The sequence below is a fragment of the Podarcis gaigeae genome (assembly GCF_964106915.1).
Source record: "Podarcis gaigeae genome assembly, chromosome: 8".
NCBI lineage: Eukaryota > Metazoa > Chordata > Lepidosauria > Squamata > Lacertidae > Podarcis > Podarcis gaigeae.
Genome location: NC_139684.1, coordinates 90,781,344 through 90,796,433, shown reverse-complemented (window position 1 = coordinate 90,796,433; position 15,090 = coordinate 90,781,344). Strand labels below are relative to the sequence as shown.

Sequence of the window (15,090 nt, the reverse complement as noted above, 5' to 3'; positions counted from 1 at the left end):
GGGTCACAGCCAGGGCAGGAGCTGGGGGGACTTTTCTTGCCGTGGGACTTTTCAGCTGAGAGAAAGGGCAAGTCAGAGGTGGCATGGCAGGAGTTAATGATGCACAGCCTAGAAAAGGGGGGAGAGGGAACTCATGGATGTCCAAGGAAGGTGAACACTGGAAGGTCCAGGACAGATGAAAGGAAGGCCGCCTTCACACAGAGTTAAACTCTGGAACTCCCTCCCACAGGAGACAGCGAGGGCACGCCCCTGGGTGGCTTGAAAAGAGGGTGGGAGAAATTTGGAGGCGGAGGGGGCATCTGAGGGCTCCTAGCCAGGATGGCTCTGCTCTGCTTCGGAGGCAGGAAAGTTTCCAAATCCCAGTTTCTGGAAACCACAGGAGAGGAGAGTGGCGGTTGAGCTGAAATCCTTCCAGTCTTCCCATAGCGGGCATCTGGTCAGCCACTGGGAGAGCTGGACTGGATGGGCTCCTATTGTGCTCTTACATTCTTAGATTGGCGTTGGATCAGGAGGTTTTGGGACGTGATTCTTCCTCATTGCCCACAGCAGTGCCGGATTTACGTATCACCTAACAAGCTCTAGCTTAGGGCCCCACTCTCTTGTGGGCCCCCCAAAACATTCAAAGAAATTGGCTCCTGGGATGTAAGTCATGGGCCCCGCCTGCTCGTCTGCCCCCTAAAATATCCCTGGTTTGCTCCTTTCTATATACAGGGTGCCAACATTCTCTGTGGACTGGTTGCAGCGCAACATGTGCAAAGGGCTTGAGATACCTATTCAGTCCATCAATTACCACATAGCATATGTTCCAACACCAGGGCTGTCTTAAGCATATGCAGCGCTGGGGTGCAAAGATCCGTCTGGCACCCCCCCCTCCCCGTTGCCCATTCCCAGGTGTGCAGGAGGCTGGAGCCGGCCGGCCGCCTCAGTGTCTCGCTAGCTCAGTTGCCCCCAAACTCGCGGCTCAGAAGAGCCCACTGCAGCGCTCCGACCAACGGGCTGGCTCTTCCCCGGACTCAACTCTTGGGCCCCGGGCTCTTGGCCTGGCGCCCCTGAGAGCCCAGTGCCCGGATGCCCCACACCCCTAGCGCCTATGGGTAAGACGGTCCTGTTCAACACAAAAAACAGCGACTATTTGTTGTTGACATATAAAGGGCCCCATTACCTTCAGGAGCTGAGGGCCGCATTAAACCTCAATCCGGCCCCGGCCCACAGTCTGTTTTTGTCACAGGACCCTCTCCTATTGCCTTTCCCCCTCTGCTCACAGCCTTGGGTCTGGGGGTCGGTGGGTGGCTATGGCAACTGAGAGGCCGTCTCCAGCAGCCGGAAGCCCCAGAGACCCTCCTGCTGCTCTCTCAACAGCTCCCCTTGATCTGACCTCCTGCCCCCAAAAGATGGACTCTCCCGGCTCTCTGTTCCAAGCCTTTGCCTCCCAAGCAGCTTGCTCTTCTTTACCTGGCACGGCTTTCATCCTCGTTTCCGACTTTTTTTCATTTCATAAAAGTTTTACGCCGCTCGATTGCGGAGAGAACTTGGAAGCCATTCGTGGGAAAGACAAAGCAATAAAATGTTGAGTACGGAAAAGCGAGCAGCGATGGTTTCGGACGTTTGGCCGAAATAGCAGTCGAGTCGGGGCCGATGGAAACTCTCCTCTCCTTTCTTTCAGGAGACCACCCTGGCGCACACCGAGCTGCCCACGACGGTGGAAGGGGTGGAGAAGGCCATCAAGAAACACAAGGACTTCATGACCACCATGGACCTCAACATGCAGAAGACCGCCACGGCCCTCAAAGCGGGCGAGAGCCTCATCCGCCAGGGCAACATCTATGGCCAGAGGGTGAAAGAGAAGATGGACGCCCTCCGGGCAAAGTAAGGAACCGGAGGGAGGGGTCCGGGGGTGCTGAGAGCATTAGATATATGTATAGTTTAAGATTAGAGTGACAAGTGCACAACTGCTGGTTGCTGGCTGCCTTTATGGGTTCCTGCAGATCTCTTGGAGCACAAAATACGTCTGCCTGAAAGTGGCTGCAGGGGCAGAGTTAGTTAAACTGTGGAACTCACAGCTGCAGGAGACTCCGAAAAGAGGGTGAGACAAATTCAGGGGGGAGAGGAGGATCCGTGGCTCCAAGCCAGGATGGCTCTGCTCTGCTGCCACCTCCAGAGGAAGCACTGCTTCTCTGGGGCTCAGATCCTGGGTGTGGGTTTCACTAAGGGGGAAGAAAAGGGTGCTGGACTAGGTGGGAGCCCTTCCCCTGATCCAGCAGGCTCTTCTGGTGCGCTGAATTCACTTAAGAGGCAGAGAATAAGACTGGACTACACTGCAGGGTTATGTGAAAGCAGTTTATTTGTTTATTTATATTTAATTTCTATACCCCCTATACCCAAAGGTCCCGGGGCGGTTCACATAAAATTTCAAATACATAAAATCAAAATAGAAACAACCCAATAACCCTCCGCCAAGAGCCAGCATTTTAAAAAGGATATAGGATGCCGTCGTCTTCTTCTTCTTTCTCTTCTCTTCTTTGGCGATCCCTTGTAGCCGAGTAAGATTGTCTTCCATAAACACAGTTTTAGCACTGAGTCCGTAAGTGACTGTGGAGGCCAGTTCTGGATCCACACGTCCTTCCATGGTGGGACATTGGTTCCCAGGCAAGAGTTGATCATGGTGTGGATTTGCCAATCGTGGCTTCCTCTTAGCACATTTATCCCTTGCGTCCTGAGTTCGAGTGTCTTCAAAGCCCACGACACCTTTTGTAAAGGCTGTTCTCCAACTGGAGCGCTCGCAGGTCACTGTTTCCCAGTTGTCAGTGTTTATGCTGCATTTTTAAAAATTTGCCTTGAGAGAGTCTTTGAACCTCTTTTGTTGACCACCAGCATTACGCTTTCCATTTTTAAGTTTGGAATAGAGTAGTTGCTTTGGAAGACGATCATCAGGCATCTGCACAACAGGACCAGTCCAATGAAGCTGATGTTGAAGAATCATTGCTTCAACACTGGTGATCTTTGCTTCTTCCAGCACACTGGCATTAGTTCACCTGTCTTCCCAAGTGATGTGTAGAATTTTTCAGAGACACTGTTGCTGGAATATTTGGGGAGTTGTATAGGATGTAGATCAAGTCAGGCAAAGTCCTGGTTGAAACAGAACATTTTTGCCTGGCACCTAAAGGTGTATAATAAGGGCACCAGGCGAACTTCCCCGGGGAGAGCATTCCACAGACAGGGAGCCACTGCAGAGAAGGCCCTGTTCTCATGTTGCCACCCCCAAACCTCTCGAGGAGGTGGCACACTAATGGGGCCTCAGAAGATGATCTCAGGGTCCAGGTAAGTTCATATGGGAAGAGTCTGTCCTTGAGGTATTGCGGTCCTGAGCTGGTTGTGCTGTACTTTTGTACTGTTTTATTGTTGTTAGCCGCCCTGAGCCCGGCTTCGGCTGGGGAGGGCGGGATATAAATATTATTATTATTATTATTATTATTATTATTATTATTATTATTATTGTTGTCTCTGGGCCTCAGAACACACACTGGCCTAGCCCAGTCCTCCATGGGGGAGGGGGATCACAAGACCCTCTCTTTCTGCATTAGTATCCCTCCGCTCCCCAGAGAAGCAGCCTCAGGATAACCACAAGACAGGTTTGCCCCCATCAGCCACCCTCCTTCCCCCTGCTGACCTCGCATCTCTTGGCCTCACCTCCAATCTGTAGGAGAGGCGTATCGACTGCAGTTTATTTCTCCCCTCCTGGCATAGAAAACATTTTGCAGGGCAAATCCTAAAATGTTTAAAAACTTTGTGGGGGAGCAGTTTTCCTTCCCCCCCAAAAAAAACTTGAATCTGAAATATCCTCAGCTCCTATATTCAGTCCCAGGTTCCTCCATTGCCTTGAATGATCAACTGCTGTCTCCACTGCCCTCCAACAACCTTCCCAGCCCCACCTGGAGATGCCAGGGGTTGAACCTTGGGGTCTTTGCATGCAAGGCAGGAGAGGTACAGCCCTTCCCTTAAAAATAAAGCCAAGATTCCAGTCCTCATGGTTCTGAATCAAGAGATGGTTTCCAAAGGCGCATAGGAAGAAGCTGCCTTCTGCTGAGCCAGACCATCGATCCTTCTAGCTCTAGATTGTTAATGGCAGAACAGGGTCAGTTACCGATTGGGAACCCTTTAAGTATGCAGAGTGAGCTCTGTTTGGTGAGTGAATCTTGGTTAGAGAGCAGACTTTGCCTGCTGCAATCAAGCAAAGAGAGGTAGGAAAATGATAAAAGTTGCTTATTGTAGGAAATGCATAACTTGGATGTGGGAATGTCCAGGGAGGCAGGAGATATATTGTTTATTAATATCCTTCCTAACTTGCACTAACAAGTTTCTTTACTTAGCAGAGTTTACATTCCCCTTTTTACATGCACAGCAGATAGCTGGTTGCAGGCTCGTGTCAGCCTTTCACTATTATACAATTCAGCCTGGCTCAGATTGAATTGTATATTCCTGGTAAGTTCCCTTAAAGGTAAAGGTAAAGGGACCCCTGACCATTAGGTCCAGTTGTGACCGACTCTGGGGTTGCGGCGCTCATCTCACTTTATTGGCTGAGGGAGCCGGCGTTCAGCTTCTGGGTCATGTGGCCAGCATGACTAAGCCGCTTCTGGCGAACCAGAGCAGCGCACAGAAACACCGTTTACCTTCCCGCCAGAGCGGTACCTATTTATCTACTTGCACTTTGACATGCTTTCGAACTGCTAGGTTGGCAGGAGCAGGGACAGAGCAACGGGAGCTCATCCCATTGCGGGGATTTGAAGCTCCGACCTTCTGATCAGCAAGTCCTAGGTTCTGTGGTTTAACCCACACCGCCACCCACGTTAATCCCTCTTAAAAGAAGAAACACGACAATCTTATTCAGAGTTAATAAGAGAAGCTTACTCACATCAGTTCACAGCTGGATTCCTGAAGGCAGACTTAGTTACAAATATGTACATGTGGATCTACCCCATAATGAGGAATGATCCCAGTGCCTCTGCTAGCTGAGAGCTAGTCTTGGCTAAAAGTTGGTCAAACGAAGAAGGAAGTCAGAGAGAGAGAGAGAGAGAGAGAGAGAGAGGGTGCTGCGTGACTCGTCCTTTTGTTACCTGGACAGGTGAGGTCACGCCCACCTCTAGTCACATGCAAAGGAAGGATGCTCCAGCCAGGAGGAAACAGGAAGTTTTCGCCTGGCTGGACCCCCACATGTCTTCTCTAGCATTATAAGGAATGTTGCACTTGTCTGCTCTCAGTGGATTACATCCCACATTGGATAGGAAGGTTTCCAGCTCTCGATCAAGGCATCTCTCTCAGAGGAGAACTCCAGGATGAACTCTCATCTTGAGGTCTTAGAAATAAGGAGGAGAAGAGGGTGGAAGTTGTGAGACCAGATGCAACCAGAGAATATCAGTCTGACATCAAAGAGACAGAAAACTCAGCCCAAGAAGTTAAGGGTACAGGGATAGTCTGGGGATTTGCAGTTCCCTAATGCAAGCTGGGTTGCACCCAGACTTCCAGCAGTTGCCTACACTGACTGGCAGCAGCTGTCTGTGGTTTCAGGCAGCACCATTACCAGGCCTGTTCTGCAGACGCTGCCAGGATCAGACTTGAGGTGCTCTATCACGGAGCTTCAAAATGAACTGGGAAAATCAGCCACAAAGGACCCCTGACTGTTTGGAAATGTCTATTTAGGTGTCCAAAGTGCTTGATTTTCTGGCGCATTATGCAAAAGCTGTGCCCCCCCCACCTGTGTGTGTGTGTCAGATCATAGCGAGGTCCAGACCCTTGGCGACATTCTAGATTCCATTTTTGTAAAAACTGCACCTGTGCCCAATGTAGCCTTGCACCTGTATTTGAAAAGAAGGTGAAGCTCTGGGGTAATCTGTGCTGCTTACCGCATACACTTCTCATGGGGGGGGGGCAGGGGGAAAATAGTATTATCTGCGGGGAGAGAGAGTCCACAAAATCTTCCATGAATCAGAACAAAGTCAAGCCCAATTTGCCTCATACAGCGGAGATCAGTCATGGAAATTTGTCTCGAGGTTTCAACATATTTGGCAGGTGGGGGGAGCAGAGAAGGGGCTTGGGATTTTGAAAACAACTGCCACTGCCATGTGGAGCCAATTAAGGCCCCCGCCTCCCCCTGATGCAGAAGCGGCCGCCTCTCTTTGAAGTCTCCCTTTCTGAAGGACCAGCTGCTAATTTCGCCTGACGTTTTAATTGGTGTCAAATCCTTAATATATTTATCTGCTCCAGATAGATAAACCAGCTCAGTGCTGTGTGTAATTGTTATTGGAGCTTAAATTGGGGTGGGGATGGGGATGCCGAATATTGGAATTACAGCTCTATCTCAAATGTGATGCCTGATGCTCCACATCTTGCCTGGCATTTTCCCCTGGGATTTGGGGTGGGGGTGGGGAGGGTGAGTCAGTCCCTCTCCGAATGGAAGTCACGCCAGTAAGCAGCTTGCCTGGGCCCAAACTCACAAGATCACAAACAGCTCAGCTGCCACTCAGGAGAAGCAGAAAGGCGGAGCAAAGCTCACAAGCGGTCTGGATTCGAGGCGCCATGAGGGAGGCAGCCCTCGCTGAGCCTCAGTCCGTGGGATCTGGTCCACGTGAAGGAAGGCTGTGATTTTTGCTGGTGGCTGGTGGGATCCTATGGACTGCATGTGCCAGAAAAGAGGGCCTCTTGTAAAAAAACACACTTAATCCATGTTATTTGTCTCCAATGCCGATAGTCGTGTTTGTTTTATAAAAACCCTCCGGTGGCTCCTTTATATACCGATCCATTTTGGCTTCCAAGAGCAAAGTGATAATTTTACAGGGATCCAGGCAGAGGGCCTTCTCGGTGGTGGTGCCCGCCCTGTGGAACGCCCTCCCTTCAGATGTCAAGGAGATAAACAACTGTCTGATATTTAGAAGACATCTGAAGGCAGCCCTGTTTAGGGAAGTTTTGATGTTTGACGTTTTATTGCGCTTTTAATATTCTGTTGGGAGTTGCCCAGAGTGGCTGGGGGAACCCAGCCAGAGGGGCAGGGAATGAATGAATGAATGAATGAATGAATGAATGAATGAATATTATTTCTCCAGTTCTTAATTTTACTACATTTATACCTCACCTCTCCACCAAGGAGTTCAAGGCTCTCCCTCGCCCCATGCTATCCTCCCAACGAGGTCGGTTAGGCAGTGACTGGCCACCTAGGTCTCATCCAGGGAGCTTTCTGGCCGTGGGGATTTGAACCCTGTTCTCTCCCAGGCCCTGGTTTGACATTCTAACCGCTGCACCGCAGTGGCTCTTTGCAAACCGGCAGCTCCGTGGAAGAGCTTTGCAGAACCTGTGCAACTTTGCCAAGCCAGAGTGGCAGCCAGAGTGCGGCTGGAGCCTCGGCTCCTGTGCCAGCCAGCCAAGCAGGAGTCAGGAGGCCTCAAGTCCACTGTCCAGCCTCGGCTGAACTGGGAGCACAAAGCAGGGCTGTCTTCATGGCAGCGTGATCTAAGGAGGTCCAAGCTGAATCTCCTTGGCTCTTGCTTCTCCATGTTGGGTCACCCATAACAAGAAGCCATGACGGCCACCAACCCGGCCATCCAGATGGAGCCTCCATTTCCAGAGGCAGTGTACCTTGATCCCAAGATGCTGCTGTCCCTGGGCAGTCATTGACGAGAGTGAGAAGGAGGCTGAGGCTTGGGCGTGGGAGAGCTCTTCTTCCTCCCCTGCCTGACCCGTCCCCTTCCTCTTCCTCCTCCCCAGGAGCCAGCGCAACCTGCAGCTCGCCCATGCCTGGATGCAGCGCCTGAACGACCACCTGCAGCTGCAGCACTTCTTGCAGAACTGCCACGAGGTAAGGGGGCCCAGGGGGGGTACCTGAGGGGCATGGAGCGGTGTGGGGCATGAAAGAGGCACCCGGCCGCTCAGGTGGGGACCCAGGCATGATCTTCCAGTCCGCCAGGAGCGCCCTAGAAGGGGAGAGAGTGCAGCCTGTGTTCTGCTGGGAAGATTAAGTGGAAGCCTTCTCCTGAGAGGCTAGTCTTCTCGGTGCAGGGAGGGCCTTTTATTTTGGCATGGACATTCAAACATGTACATACCCCTTTCTCATGGTCTGTGAGGCTTCTGAATGCCAGTGGCTGGAAACCCCGGGAAGGGAGGGGCGTCTTGGGCTTGTGGGTTTCCAGCAAGGGGACTCTTGTTGGCCATTGGGAGGAGACTGTGGAGACAATGGCTGGGGAGGCATCAGAGAAGTGTGCTCCCCCCTCCTTCGTGGAAATGCAAGCTGCTTTTCTCTCCACAAGGATTCCAGTTGTCATCCAATTTGCATTTTTGGCCCGCCCACTAACACATCTCCATTTCTCCCTAATTAAGGTAGCTTTCATGTTCCCAGATGGGACGCGGGTGGCGCTGTGGGTAAAACCTCAGCGCCTAGGACTTGCCAATCGCATGGTCGGCGGTTCGAATCCCCGCGGCGGGGTGCGCTCCCGTCGTTCGGTCCCAGCGCCTGCCAACCTAGCAGTTCGAAAGCACCCTCAGGTGCAAGTAGATAAATAGGGACCGCTTACCAGCGGGAAGGTAAACGGCGTTCCGTGTGCTGCGCTGGCTTGCCAGATGCAGCTTGTCACGCTGGCCATGTGACCCGGAAGTGTCTGCGGACAGCGCTGGCTCCCGGCCTCTAGAATGAGATGAGCGTACAACCCTAGAGTCTGGCAAGACTGGCCCGTACGGGCAGGGGTACCTTTACCTTTACCTTTACCATGTTCCTCAGTTGTGCTAATTAATCCTGGGTAGGCACACACTCCAGGTTAACGAGGTTTCCTGGGGGAAGAGGCAAAACCCCCTCCCAAAATGCACACAGCTTGCACCTGAATGCGTTGGGTGGCTCCCTGGTGCAAAGGAATGTTTTGCCCACTTCCTGAGTGCTGGGCAGGAGGGCAGCTGCCCCAAGGCCTGGGGGCCCCGTGGGAAGGGTGGGGCTGAGGAGCTGGTGGAGGTGGGGCTGGATCCTGCCCCTTTGGCCTGCAGCCTCCCTGTCTGGTGCACACTGCGCAGTGTTACACCCAGGAGGCAAGCATTCCCGCAGGGTCTTCGCTGCGAGATCACACTCACCCGGTGCTATACCAGCTGCACTGGCTCCCGGTGGAGTACAGGATCAGGTTTAAGGTGCTGGTTTTAACCTTCAAAGCCCTATACGGCCTAGGACCCTCATACCTATGGGACCGCCTCTCCTGGTATGTCCGACAGAGGAACTTACGGTCTTCAGATAAAAACATCTTGGAGGTCCCGGGCCACAGAGAGGTTAGGCTGGCCTCAACTAGAGCCAGGGCTTTTTCGGCTGTGGCTCCGATCTGGTGGAACACTCTGACACAAAAGACTAGGGCCCTGTGGGACTTGACATCTTTCTGTAGGGCCTGCAAGACAGAGCTGTTCCACCAGGCCTTTGGTCAGGGTGCAGCCTGACTCCCTCCTTTGGCAATCTTTACAAAACTTTAGTTTATGGTTGCCATCAATTTTGATTTTAATTAATTTTTATAATGTTTTTATAATGTTGCACTGTTTTAGTGTTGTTAGCCGCCCTGAGCCCGGCTTCGGCTGGGGAGGGCAGGATATAAATAAAAATTATTATTATTATTATTATTATTATTATTATTATTATTATTATTCTGGATTGGGGCCCTCTTCGTTGGATTTTCTTGAGGAAGGTGCTCATGCCAGTGAAGTGTGCCTGGAGAGTAACATAAGAAGAGCCTGGCGGATCAGGCCAATGGCCAATGGTCACGGGGTCAAGCAGATGTCCCAGCACCATAGCTGTCAACATTTCCCTTTTTTAAGGGATTAAAAAAGGATTCCTCCCAAGAAAGGGGAGAAGTTGACAGCTATGCCCAGCACAGGAGCCCTCTCCCCTCCTGCCCCTTCCAGCAACTGGCCTTCAGAAGCCCCGTCCTCTTGAAATCTGCGCCCCAGAGGCTGTGGGGTGGTGGGAATTTTGCCCTTTTGATTTTGAATGTTGTTATTTCAAGCCGTTGCCCAATTCTTGACCCGGGCGGGACTCGGGTGGGCCCTGGGAGCCTCCTGTGGACGTGTTGCGCCAGCTGCCCTTTGAACTTGCCTCCAAAGGGAGCTTCCAGAGGTGGAGTTTGCGCCTCTGCTGTTGAGAAATGGGCTGGAGAGGAGCAAGGGCGATGGGGGGGGGGGGAGAAAGAGCAGCGGCAGCAGCAGCAGCAGCAGCGGCAGAGAGTGAGGAGGCTGCGGCTCAGCCTGCAGTAATCAAAGGGAGGGAGGGAGGGAGGGAGCTCCTCCTCCCCCCTCCTCCTGGCGAGGGGTCAACCGGGCCGGGCTCGCCTCTCCGTGCAGCTCGGACCGTCCTCCCGCTTCCCTCGCGGTCCCTGGACGGGGCTCCCTCTCTTCTGCCCCCCCCCCGCCCCCCACCTGCAGTGACCCACTTTCTCTGCAGCGCTCCGAGGCGCGCATCCCCAGCTGCCCCCCCCCCGCCGCGGTTGGAGGAAATGTTCCTGGGGAGGAGGCCTTCTCCCCCAAGAGAAAAAGGTGCCCCCCCTTCCCCACGGGGGTGAGGAGCTGACTTTGCCCTCTAGGCGGGGTGGGAAGGGAGGGGGGGAGATACGTTTTGAAGGGCGGCCCAGCAGAGCCAAGGCGCGGAAGTTCGGCGAAAGGGTGGCGGGGGGGGGGGCTTGGGGGGCGCCTCGGTTTGACCCGAAGGGCAGCCAAGCCGGGCGCAGGGGATCAGCGTTTCGGCTTCTTGCTGCGCCTCCCTCCGAAGGAGAGGACCCAGGCGTCCGGGCTGGCGGGAGGCTAACTGAGGTGAAGCGGGCTCGGGCGCACGTGAGCGCGCCACGCTCGCTGCCCCCACCCCACTCGGCTGGGGGTGGGACCCAGGCGTCCGAGGCCGGCCGCGCGCCCATTCCTGCCGCCCTCCCTCCCTCCTTCCTTCCTTCCCCGGTGACGCGCTCGGAGAAGGGAGGGAGGCGCTGGGCTCGCCCGCTGCAGCATCCCGGCAGGTCCGGAGCGCGGGGCTGGGAGACGGCGGAGGGGGGTCCTTGTGGGCTGGCGGGGGGGGGGAGGCTGGAGGCGCGCGCCCTGCGGCGGCGGGAGGGGGGAGGCGGACGAGCGGGGGCGGGGGGCTTCCCCGCCTCCCGCCGCCCGGCTGACGCGCGCCCGCCCCTCTCCCCTGCCCCCCTCCCTCTCCGCGTGCAGCTCGATGGCTGGGTGGCCGAGAAGGAGGCGCTGATGGCCGGCGAGGCGCCCCCCCGGGACAAGGACGCGCGCCACCAGCGGGCGCCCAAGCGATGGCTCCGGCACCGCGCCTTCATGGCCGAGCTGGCCCAGAATAAGGAGTGGCTGGCCAAGATCGAGAAGGTGAGTTCAGCACCGCGGACAGCGCCGGCCGGAGCGGGACGAGGGCGCCTCTGCCCCCCTGGCACGTGGTTGATGTACACAGCCGCGCTGCGATGCGAAGCCCCCCCCCCCAGCACGGGCTTCCTCCCGCCCCCTCCTTTCCGACCTGCAGTTGGGCCCGTGTCTGCTGAGATGCGCGGGGTGCGCGCCTGCTCCCCTCCCTTGGTTCCAGGGTCCTCCTGCCCCCATCGGGGGCCTGGGTGGGTCAGCCTGGGGTCTCCCCGGCTTTGGCCTGGTTTGAAGAGCCCTGTTTTTTTTGGGGGGGGGTGAGAGTTGATGCTTTCTTCCTTGATGTCTGGCCCCAGGCCTCATCCAGCTCAGCCACCAGTGGGGCCCAGCGCCAGAGCTTCTCTCCCTCCCCAAGAGACATCTTGACCTAGGGATTCAGGGGTCCTGGTGATGGCCTGGTTTGTGGAGGAGGTGCAGAATTGCGGGGGGGGGTGGGGAGTCAGCTTGGAAGCTAAAAAAAGCACATGAAGCCCTTTTTTGTAATTTATCAGAACTGTTTTAATTTGTGTGAGTCCCAGTCTGGGGAAATGTGATATAAATAAATAAATGATATGATTTGATAATGATGAGAGTTGCCCGAGGCCTCAAGACTCCCGCTTTGCTCAGAGAGATGCCCTTTTGTGGAGGTGGGGAGGGATTTCCCCCTTGGATCAGTGGGTCAGTGAATCCTTTCCTTCCCCTCGGCTGCCTCTACCTGTGGGACGTGTGTTTTGGTGGGGGTCTGGGGTCATTTCCCCCAGCCGAGGCCCCTGGAAGCAGGTTTCCTTCTTTCTCGCTATGGCACTTTGGGGTCTGCTTTGTGTGCCTTGATCTGGGGCGCAGGGCGAGATGTGGCTGGGCGCGTGGTCCTGCTTTGCAGCAAGAAAGTTGCTTGAGTTCTAGATCCAGGAGCGCTGGGCCTGGGTCCTGTCTGGGGAGTCCCAGTCGTGGTCCTTCTGCCTGGAAGGCAGGTTGTGGTTAATCAGTGGTGAGTGAACAGCACTCTGCACGTGTTCAGATGTGCTTTTGTCATTGCTCTCGTTGAGTTGGCTAACCTCAGACTGTGTCCCCCCATACAGTGGCAGCCGTGACCCCTGGTGCCTGAGTTTTGTGTGGGGAGGGGCTTGTTTGTTTGGGTACAGAGAAGCATCTGTTGTTGTTGTATGACGTGAGCCCCAGCTCAAGGGGTCCTTCTCAGACAGAGGTGGCCATCTCAGTGAGGACTTAGCTGCTTGGCATTTAACTGCCTCGGGACCAAGGTTCATTTTGGAGCTGGTTCCTGGCTCAGATAGAAGCTGGAGGCTGTTCTCATGGGGGTGGTTGCCATTCTGCCCCCTTGAGACTGAGATCTGGAGGGATTCTGCATCTCAGCCATGACTTGGGCAGGGCGGCCTTTGGTCATACAATACCCCGAGTTAGGATAAAATTTTGGGTCCCCAAATATTTCTTATTTTTATGCCCCTCCTCCCTCTTGTCTTCTGCTCTGCGCCCCCTTGGCCTGGATCCCTGTGCAGAGCAACTGCCCCCAGTGCCCTCAATCTGGCATTGGCTTGGAGTGACCTGGGAGCCGCCTCCTTTCTGACCTGCTTTCCATTGGCTTGACCCTGTTGTCAAAAAGATCAGCCTGCTTCCAGAGCGGTGAGGAGAGTGAGGAACAGCTCCATTCATGCTTTGTCCTTGGCCTCTCCAGGGGCAAAGGTTTTGGGGGACTAGGAAAGACACCCCCCTCCAGTTCTTCCTGAGACCTTGCAGATGGACTGATGGTTTGTCTTCATCCAAGGCAGCTCCCCATCAGGCCTCTCTTTCCAGCCTCCTTCTGGAAGGAAGCCTTTGTGGCCCTGAGGAGGAGTGTTCCTCCTCTTCTCCTGTGCGCGTGTCTTTTCCTGGCATCAAGGATTTCCCTCTTTTTCTGAAGCACCAGATTTAGTGGGGTTGCAGAGCAAGGAGTTTCCACAGGGGTGGCACCTTCCTTGTTAAGAAGTTATCAGTGTGCCTTCCATTGTCTCCCGCCCAGGGCAGTTGAGGGTCCATATTTCCTCCTACAAACCCACCTGGGCTCTGAGATCTCCAGGAGAGGCATCTCTCTCTCTGTCCTGCCACCCTCACAGATCCACTTCGAGAGGCTGGAGAGGGCCTTCTCGGTGGTGGCTCCTTCCAGGCAACTTTGGAGCTCTCTCCCTGCCGGAGCGCTTCTTATTCCAACAGACCTTTGGGAACCAATTTTTATTTTTTAAAGAGAGAAAGGGGTTTTAATAGTGCCCTGCTGATTTCAATACCTGCCTTTTAATAGATTTGGTTTTTATTAGAGTCCAATTACTTTTTAACAGTCATGTTTTTAGATTTCTATATCTTAGCTGTGTTGTTTGTGGGAGATATAAATAAATACAGCAGCAGCAATAATGATTTGACGGTCATTCCTCGGTGCTGGTTTTTTCGGTGGAGATGCACTTTTAAATCCTCAGCGGCTGTTTTGCCAAGGTGGGAATCTGACTGTTGTTGTTGGACCTCGGCTTGCGAGTGTGTTTTTGCAGAGAATCAACGCCTGCCTTCCCGGGGTAGCGAGCGAGTGAGTCTCTCCATCTGCGCCGGAGAGGCGGTGGGAGGGAGGCCTGCTGGGGCGACGACTCCTGCAACATTTGGGGCCTGCTGGGCATTTTCTTGTTGGCAACACGCCACCCTGTGATCTCTCACAGCGCCAGCCATGCAGATGGCGGCTTGGAGGCTTCTCGGAGGCCCAGGCTCCCCACCACATTGGGGGAGGGATATTGATCAGTCCGGTTGGGGGGTGAGGAGGGCTGTTAGGGGAGGGGACGGTAATTGCCAGGGGATCCGACTGAGAGCGTGGTGGTCTCTGGCTTTTGGGGGAGCAAAAGAGGCACTGAGTCAGCTGCTTGCGTTTGCTCTGCAGAGTTTCTGGAAGATCTCTCAGATCCGTTGCGAAACGGCGCCTGCAGCCAGTTTTTGGGCTTGGCAGGCAATCTTGAGAAGCCAGGAGAGCTCAGCATGTTTGTGGCCTGAGATGGAGCCTCCCATGGTAGTCTCCCTCTTCTCTTCCCTGCCCCCCTTCGGCTGAATCTGGGGGCACAATCGGAAGCAGGTGGGAGCTGAGCAATAGCCCTTTCGCTATTGGCCAGGCAGGTGGAGGCGTCCTCACCGTAAAGGGTTAAGGCAGCTAGGTTGCCATGGAGACACTCACGCCTTGGTGGGGACCGGAGGATGGCATCTGTGCCACTCCTGGGAGGGTCCTGTGGGCAGCAGGGGCCCCTCAAAGAGGCAGCACAAGGCGGGGGTGAATGGTGTTAAGAGCTATTGCAAGGGGGGCAGGAATGGTGTTCTGGGGGTCGTGCCCCCTTGCCCTGCCCCTCTGGTTCCCCCACAAAGCAAGGCCTCTCTGGCTGATGCAAGCAAGGCAGCTATTTCAGCCCCGTTAGGCGATGCTGGGTTTTCGCTGGGTGATGAGAGAGAATATGTTACCATATGGTATTTGACAGCCTTGAACATGCGCAGAGTGGATTTCTGCCGTCACCGAGCGATTAATCCCACCCAGCCAATGATTGTCCAGCCTTTCTGCCTAGTCTGCCCCTTCGTGAAACATTCAGGCCATCGAAACAGAATAACTTTCTGCGTTTTGCAATGAGCTAAATCGATACTACTGTATAAGATGAGACAGTTGTTTACTTTCAGCTGGGAGTCAATTTT

General features: G+C 54.4%; 1 protein-coding gene across 4 annotated transcripts in view; it reads left to right on the top strand.

Annotated features, from left to right (window-relative positions):
- SPTBN4 (spectrin beta, non-erythrocytic 4) overlaps positions 1-15,090 on the top strand; it is a 101,494-nt gene that overhangs the window by 37,310 nt on the left and 49,094 nt on the right. For 2 of the 4 annotated variants that reach the window (XM_083753564.1, XM_083753565.1), the window contains exons 18-20: positions 1,664-1,866; positions 7,753-7,843; positions 11,203-11,364. In XM_083753564.1, the coding sequence (XP_083609690.1) occupies positions 1,664-1,866; positions 7,753-7,843; positions 11,203-11,364 (456 nt within the window). Of the gene's footprint in view, positions 1-1,663; positions 1,867-7,752; positions 7,844-10,426; positions 10,537-10,666; positions 10,810-11,202; positions 11,365-15,090 lie in introns of those variants that run through there. The other 2 variants (XM_083753566.1, XM_083753567.1) reach the window with 2 other exon arrangements.